Source organism: Neoarius graeffei, chromosome 9, assembly GCF_027579695.1.
Source record: "Neoarius graeffei isolate fNeoGra1 chromosome 9, fNeoGra1.pri, whole genome shotgun sequence".
Classification (NCBI taxonomy): Eukaryota; Metazoa; Chordata; class Actinopteri; order Siluriformes; family Ariidae; genus Neoarius; species Neoarius graeffei.
Window position 1 is genome coordinate 29,886,860 of NC_083577.1, and position 7,645 is coordinate 29,894,504.

Here is a 7,645-nt window from a genome sequence, read left to right on the forward strand (position 1 = left end):
GTTATTTCAATGACATTTAATAACATTTTGTTTATCCTGAGGACCGAAAGTAAATGAAAATGTGAACAAATCTTAGCTGTCAGTGAACAATCCTGGTGGAAGCAGGTAAACGTTGTTCTCTAAGCCTGCTAACCTCAATTTTTGCAAATACCTCTCCCTCTGCTCGCCCTGTAAATGCCCTACATCGCTGGATAGTGAAGGTGTTTTCTGCATCTCGCTCCTTTTTCTTTTATGTTTTTCGTTTGTCGCCTTCCTCGCATTCAAACTGATTCGAGCCGTGCCGTCCAAAATGGCAGCATCACATGACTTGGTCACGTGAGTGAAATACCTCAATAAACTTTTCAGTCTTTTTTTGCCTCCATCCCAACTTTTTTTTAATGTGTTGCAGGCATCAAATTCAAACTTCATTTATATTGACAAAATACAATTAAGTTGGTCAGTAAAACTATTGAAAATCTTTTCCTTGTACTTTTGTCAGTTAAATAAAGATGCACGTGAATTAACAAATCACAGATTTTTGTTTTTATTGCATTTTGGAAAATATCACTACTTTTCTGGAAATGAGGTTTGTATTTTAAAAAAAAATGTGAAAAATGTTACAACTGAACCCCTTCTATAAAACAGTTAATGCAACAAAATATCAGACAATATTATACAAATATGATGAATATCATTTGCCATTCAATATTGGTAAATATTTTCCATTTATTATCATCAACATCTTGCATCAGTTGTAGCACTACAGGATTTGCATCAGCTGTGTTATGTAGAGTAAATATTATTAAAAACTATAAACTCACTCAGTACAGTATGTGACTATTTGCCATTGCGCTGTTTCCTGTGGGTGTCTTCCTTATTCAGGTCTGAGGATAAGGTGCAGTATCATTTGCTGTTTATAAGAGCTTATAACTCTTCTGACTGAGATCCAGTTCATCCCACTGATGATTAGAGCATTCTGGGCCTTGTGTCTGAAACTGCAAGATCGACTTTAAATGATTCCAGAAGTGAAACATTATTTTCAGTTCAGAAGAGTGAAATTCATCACTGGATAAATTTGTCCCAAAATTACAGTTAATGCTCAGTGCTTAAACATAAGTAAGTGCCGTGTGCTGTTTCTGATGTAGCTGAGGAGTGTAACAGGTCATAATGTGTCTCTCGAAAACTCCTCCTATTAAGGAAGTGCCAAGTGTGACATGACCAAAGTCCTTCATTTACAGCCTGCAGTGTTCTGCTCTGGTGAGTTGAGATTTATTCTCAGTTTATGAAGAAATCTGTGTCTCATTTTCAGCACAGTGAAAGGAAGTGATGATTAACTGAACCTACAAAGTTATCTATTTAGCTTTAAAGAAACCTGAAATCAGGGTGTGATTACTTTTCACAGAAGTGAAATTGAAACTCTGAGCATTCGGACAAGAGAGAACAACAACAACAGCAGCAGCAAAAAAAAATGGCTTCTAATTTTTCAGAGGAGGATTTCTCCTGTCCTGTGTGCCATGAAATCTTCAAGGATCCTGTTGTTCTGCACTGCAGTCACAGTGTGTGTAAAGAGTGTTTGCAGCAGTTCTGGGAGACCAAAGGATCCAGAGAATGTCCGCTTTGTAGGAGAACGTCATCTATAGATGATCCTCCTATAAACCTGGCCTTAAAGAACCTGTGTGAGACTTTCTTACAGGAGAGAAGTCAGAGATCTTCATCAGGGTCTGAAACAGTCTGCAGTCTGCACAGTGAGAAACTCAAACTCTTCTGTCTGGATCATCAACAGCCGGTGTGTTTGGTGTGTCGAGATTCAGGAAAACACACCAACCACAAATTCTGCCCCATTGATGAGGCAGTAACAGACTGTAAGGTAAATAAAACGTACATTTGAACTCATGGGTCACATGTCAACAAATGCTGTTGTTCATAATCATGACAATTACTTTGTAATCAATTTAGTTCATCTGAGTTCAAATAATATCTAAAACACAGAGACTCCATGCAGCGTGTTAATTTATTTCAGGAGAAGCTCAAAACTGCACTGAAGCCCCTACAGGAGAAACTGAAGATATTTAAAGACTGGAAACTGAAATGGAGTCAGACTGCAGAACACATAAAGGTTAGAATCAATAACATGGGTTTGATATTATAATTATATTTTGTTTCATTGCACATTCAGTGATGTTTCATTTGATTTTCTCTTCACTGTAGATTCAGGCCCAACACACAGAGCGTCAGATTAAGGAGGAGTTTGAGAAGCTTCACCAGTTTCTACGAGATGAAGAGGCAGTCAGGATCACTGCACTGAGAGAGGAAGAGGAGCAGAAGAGTCAGATGATGAAGGAGAAGCTTGAGAAGCTGAGCAAAGATATATTATCTCTTTCAGGCAAAATCAAAGCCATAAAAGTGAAGATGAGAGCTGAAGACATTTCATTCTTAGAAGTGAGGGTCATTTAATCAGTATTTATACTGTGAGAAAATAAAACTTCTTTCCATCATCAGAAATGTCACATTTCTGTGGTGTAAAAATGTAAATCATATCCACTGATATTTGCTTTGTTGTTTTACAGAACTACAAGGCCACAGTGAAAAGGTGAGTGATGTGCTTCCTGTCTCTCTCATTCTCTGTATTTGTGACTCCAAACCCACAGCAACACTGTCTCCCGAATGTTTTTGCAGAGCCCAGAGCACACTGCAGCATCCAGAGGAGCTTTCAGGAGCACTGATCCATGTGGCAAAACATCTGGCCAACCTGCAGTTCAGTGTCTGGGAGAAGATGCAGTATACCGTCCAATACAGTAAGACAATGGCTTAGGTTTGGTATTAATATTGGTGGGGTCATAAACCCAATGCCAACCACCAGTGGTGCCAACTTCAGGTCAACATAATAGAGTCACAATATTTTGCTCTGTTGTGTTCCACCAAAAGAGTATCCATCATCTCTCCAAAGTATAGCCTTTTAAAATTGAAAGTTCTGAACTGTAATAATTCATGAATAATAATAATAATATGCAGTTCATTGGGCAGCATGGTGGTGTAGTGGTGAGCACTGTTGCTTCACAGCAAGAAGGTCCTGGGTTCAAGCCCAGCGGCTGGCGGGGGCCTTTCTGTGTGTTGTGTGCATGTTCTCCCCGTGTCTGCGTGGGTTTCCTCCGGGTGCTCCGGTTTTCCCCCACAGTCCAAAGACATGCAGGTTAGGCTAATTGGTGGCTCTAAATTGACCGTAGGTGTGAATGTGAGTGAGAATGGTTGTTTGTCTCTGTGTCAGCCCTGTAGAACAGGATAAGCAACTCCAGATAATGGATGCATGGATGCAATTCATTTGATTAATTGCAAATCTTGCATGTGATGATTAATTCATTCTACCAATTTGCAAATGTGTTTTACAAGCAAATAACGCATTGACTGTCGGGAGGGTGTATGTTCCTTTCCCTCATAAATGGAAGTAAAACACATCCGGAGCCTTAAACACTGCATTCCATGAGGCTGGCAGGGGCAGTCGGCTCTCTTCTGTGGGATCTTTCACTAGTTTTAGAATGCTAGTTTAAGCTGATGTGTGATTGATCTAATGGTAAAACAGGACGAGGGCTCGAGAACCTTTTTGATACGTTGAAAGGTTACAATTTTACTTGGCAACAGAATGTATCTGAATTCTGATTGGTTGTTGTTATATTATTGCCCTTCTGTTGTCTTGAGCCCAGAGTGGAGGGGGGAGGGGGTGGAGGGAGTGACAGGGTTCTACAGAGAAAAGTTTTTGCTCCCGTTTTCAAATGAAGCCCCTCGAGAACCAATCAGTTCAGCGGATGTGTGTTCTCGGCATGGGACGTTTTCAAAAGAGAGGTGGGAGGAACCAAACGTTTCTGATCCAGAAGGCGGAGGCTGTTTTGCTTATTACGTGAAAATGTTTGAGAGTGAATATTCATGAGCGAATTTTGCATGCTGTTTCGCCCAGTGGAAACCTACAGGAACCATTTGTGTACCGCAATTTTTTTTCCTTCAATCAGAAATATTGGTCGGGACACGCCCATACCGTCCATACCCAATTCTACACCTATGCAGTAAGACTCTTAATTCTCTGTGTGTGTGTTTTCAGCACCTGTGACTCTGGACCCCAACACTGCTCATCCTGTACTCATTGTATCTGATGATCTGAAAAGTGTGAGACGCAGCGATGAGGAACAGAAACTTCCTGATAATCCAGAGAGATTTGATGAATATCGGTATATCCTGGGATCTGAGAGCTTTAACTCAGGGACACACTGCTGGGATGTGGAAGTTGGAGATGGTACAGGGTGGATTGTGGGTGTGATGACAGAACCTGCTCAGAGGAAGGGGGGGATATTCTGCAGAAGTGGAATCTGGTGTGTGTGGTATTATGCTGAGAAATATTGCGCAGTTTCTACACCATATACAGACACTTTCCTCTCAGTAGCACAGAACCTCCAGAGGATCAGAGTGAAGCTGGACTGGGACAGAGGAAAACTGTCATTCTCCGACCCTCTCACTAACAAACACTTACACACTTTCACACACACATTTACTGATAAATTACTGCCAATCCTCGGTGTTTATGGTTCCATAAAGATCCTCCCACTTGAGTGCTCTGTAAGAGTGAATCAGATCAGTTAGCATTGATGTTGTTTTATTCCAGTTCATTAATAAAATACTGCAGATTAAAAGATTACTGTTCTTTGTGTCAGTCTTTTTTTCCCTCTTTTGGAAACCCTGAAGCACACACTGATTTTTTTTTTTTCAGGTGAATCAACTCAAAATATTGACAGAATATCTTGAAATAATGAATTAACTCAAATAATAAGATATCTTAAAATATATTATGATAGCTTTTGAAAGTATGAGGAAGTCAAAATAATAAGTGAAAGAATGACACTGTCTTGAAATAACAAGGTATTAATGCAAAATAATCACTTAGCATTTAATTAAAATCACCAAAGTGTTTTAAATGCAGAATGAGCTGAAAAGATTATTTAATTTTATTGATGTTTTTTTAAATAGTTTTAAATAAATTGAGAATTTGAAAGCTTGTGTCTTTACTGTATTTGTTAGCATTTGATGTTAATCTTGGATGAAATGTTTAGCTCTGTGTGTGTGTGTGTGTGTGTGTGTGTGTGTGTGTGTGTGTGTGTGTGTGTGTGAAACTGTGCAGTGGAGGAGAATTCAAGCTCTAAGTTTCCCTCCATCAGCAGTTTGTGGTTTTGTAAAGATCAGATGCAGTTGTATGTTAATGCTGCATTAGGTGATGATTCACAAGTTCAAATCAATTCTGAGTGAAATAAATTCACTTTGTTCATTTTGATATTAAATATTGTTAATCTGCATAATGGAACAATTAAAATATGCACAAATAAATACATTTGTAATCTGTGTAATGTTTATTATCAACAGTTAAACTGTTTGTGACATGGACAGTTATATATTTGTACAGATGTGTGCAGTGGTTGTTGTTATTTCCATGATTAGTATCAGGGATGTGTTCAGTTTAATGTGTGTGTAAGTGATCACTGAGAGGATGTGGAAGAGAGAGAGGCAGGTGAGAGAGTCAGTCATTAAAGGTATTAAAAGCAACAATTTTCTCAATGTTCTCTATCGTCATTTAACCGCAAGTTATATTTAACTCTCATCCATTATCCCTGGCTGCTGTATCATATGGGTTAAAACTAGTGCTGTCAAAAATGTCGCGTTATTAACGCGTTAACTTGACTCAGTTTTAACGGAGATTGAAAGAGAGCGCGCAAAGGGCTGTTGTTGCGCACAGAGATTCATTCCCCCCCTCAAAGTATAATTTATGTGCTCGCTCAAAACACCTTTCTGCGCTCAATATCGGTCTTCTGTTCGCTCAAAACAGGTGCCATGCGCTCAATGTTGGTTTTCTGTTCGCGCATAAATGAGTCTCAAATGGCATTCCATACGAGTACCCCTGTAGTTCGAACGGTGAGCAAGACCATTCACTTTTTTATGCTGGTAAGAGAATTACAATGGTTTTTCATGTGACAAAAATGTGCGATTAAATTGCGATTAATCGCGAGTTAACTATGACAGTCGCGACATTAATCGCGATTAAATATTTTAATCGCTTGACAGCACTAGTTAAAACATGACAAATTCTGTCTCGTCTATAATAAATTAAAATTGAACATTTAGGCCTAAGTATTTTATTTTTGTCCCATGTCTTCCCACTACAGTGTTCCAACTTTTTTGGAATTGGGGTTGTATTATTATTACTTGATTCTGATTGGTTTACAGTCTGTTTTTTTCTTTATTACAAACTGTTGTTATGGACCATGACATTACCAGAAGCAATAAATCATTTTAAAACAATATTTTGTGTCAGATGTTGAGTTTTTTTAGTATGTAACTGTGTAATAAGTGGGATCATGTACAGTGAGCCGATTCTTATTGCTTTATTTTAGTTCTGGTGGACTATCCAACATGATACCCAGAAACAGTGCCTCTCCGCAATATTTCTGCATGCATTATTGCGGAAGCACTCTACTGCCTTATGTCCCAGGTCAGGATTCCGAAAGAAATCCTGACAGACCAAGGCACGACATTTAATGTCACGCACACTATGTGAAATGTATGGGTTATTGGGGATTAAGTCTCTCCGCACCAGTGTCTGTCACCCACAAATGAATGGCTTAATGGAACAGTTTAATCAAACACTAAAAAATATAATCCGGACATTTGTAAGGGAGGATGCACGTAATTGGGATAAATGGCTTGAGCCCCTGTTATTTGCAGTACGAGAGGTCCCACAAGCCTCCAGGGGTTTTTCACTGTTTGAATTATGATATGGGCATAAGCAGTGTGGCATTTTGGACATGCTACAGGAAAATTGGGAGGATGGTCCTTCACCTAGCAAGAATGAAATTCAGTATGTTCTTGACCTGTGCACAACACTCCACACACTCACGCACCTTACCCACGAGAATTTACGGCAGGCACAAAAATGTCAAATCCGGCTGTATGACAGGGGCACACGCCTTAGAGAGTTCACACCGGGGGACAAAATACTCATATTATTGCCCACCTCGAGCTCCAAATTAATCGCCAAGTGGCAAGGGCCCTTTGAGGTCACACAGCGAGCCAGGGAAGTCGACTATGAGGTGAAGCGAATGGATAGGTGTGGGGCATTGCAAATTTACCACCTCAACCTGTTAAAACGTTGGAAGGAGGAGGTCCCCGTGGTGTTGGCGGCGGTAGTCCCAGAGAAGGTGGAGCGGGGGCTGGAGGTAAAAAAAAGTAACATCTTGAACCACTCCAGTCCTTTGTGGAGACCACTGCTCACCGGCCCAACTCACAGAGGTGGCCCACTTCCAAAAGGAATTTTCCGACATGTTGTCGCCCCTTCCCGGTCATACCCACCTCATAGAAAACCACATTGAGATGCCCCAGGGGTGGTTGTGTGTAGCCACCCTTACCGCTTGCCCGAACACAAGAAAAAGGTGGTTCAGGATGAACTCAAGGCCATGCTCAAAATGGGCATAATGGAGGAGTCCCACAGTGACTGGAGCAGCCCAGTGGTCCTGGTTCCTAAGACCAATGGGTCAGTCCGGTTTTGTGTGGACTGTAGAAAAGTCAATGCTGGGTCTAAATTTGACGCATACCCAATGCCTCGCATTGATGAGTTGCTTGATCGGTCAGGCACTGC

General features: G+C 40.4%; 1 protein-coding gene across 1 annotated transcript; it reads left to right on the forward strand.

Moving 5' to 3' along the window:
• The first annotated feature begins 1,447 nt into the window (after positions 1-1,447).
• LOC132891174 (zinc-binding protein A33-like) lies at positions 1,448-4,622 on the forward strand. Its single transcript, XM_060928642.1, has 6 exons — positions 1,448-1,846; positions 2,000-2,095; positions 2,188-2,418; positions 2,547-2,569; positions 2,656-2,774; positions 4,070-4,622. The coding sequence occupies exons 1-6, from the start codon at positions 1,448-1,450 to the stop codon at positions 4,603-4,605; spliced, it is 1,404 nt and encodes a 467-aa protein (XP_060784625.1). The 3' UTR covers positions 4,606-4,622.
• Positions 4,623-7,645: the final 3,023 nt, after the last annotated feature.

Bases quoted from the DNA above. Each gene is read 5' to 3' on its own strand.
- LOC132891174 (XM_060928642.1), top strand. From the start codon at position 1,448: ATGGCTTCTAATTTTTCAGAGGAGGATTTCTCCTGTCCTGTGTGCCAT. The intron at 2,419-2,546 runs GTGAGGGTCATT...GTTGTTTTACAG, and splicing joins AAGACATTTCATTCTTAGAA to AACTACAAGGCCACAGTGAA. The intron at 2,775-4,069 runs GTAAGACAATGG...GTGTGTTTTCAG, and splicing joins GCAGTATACCGTCCAATACA to CACCTGTGACTCTGGACCCC.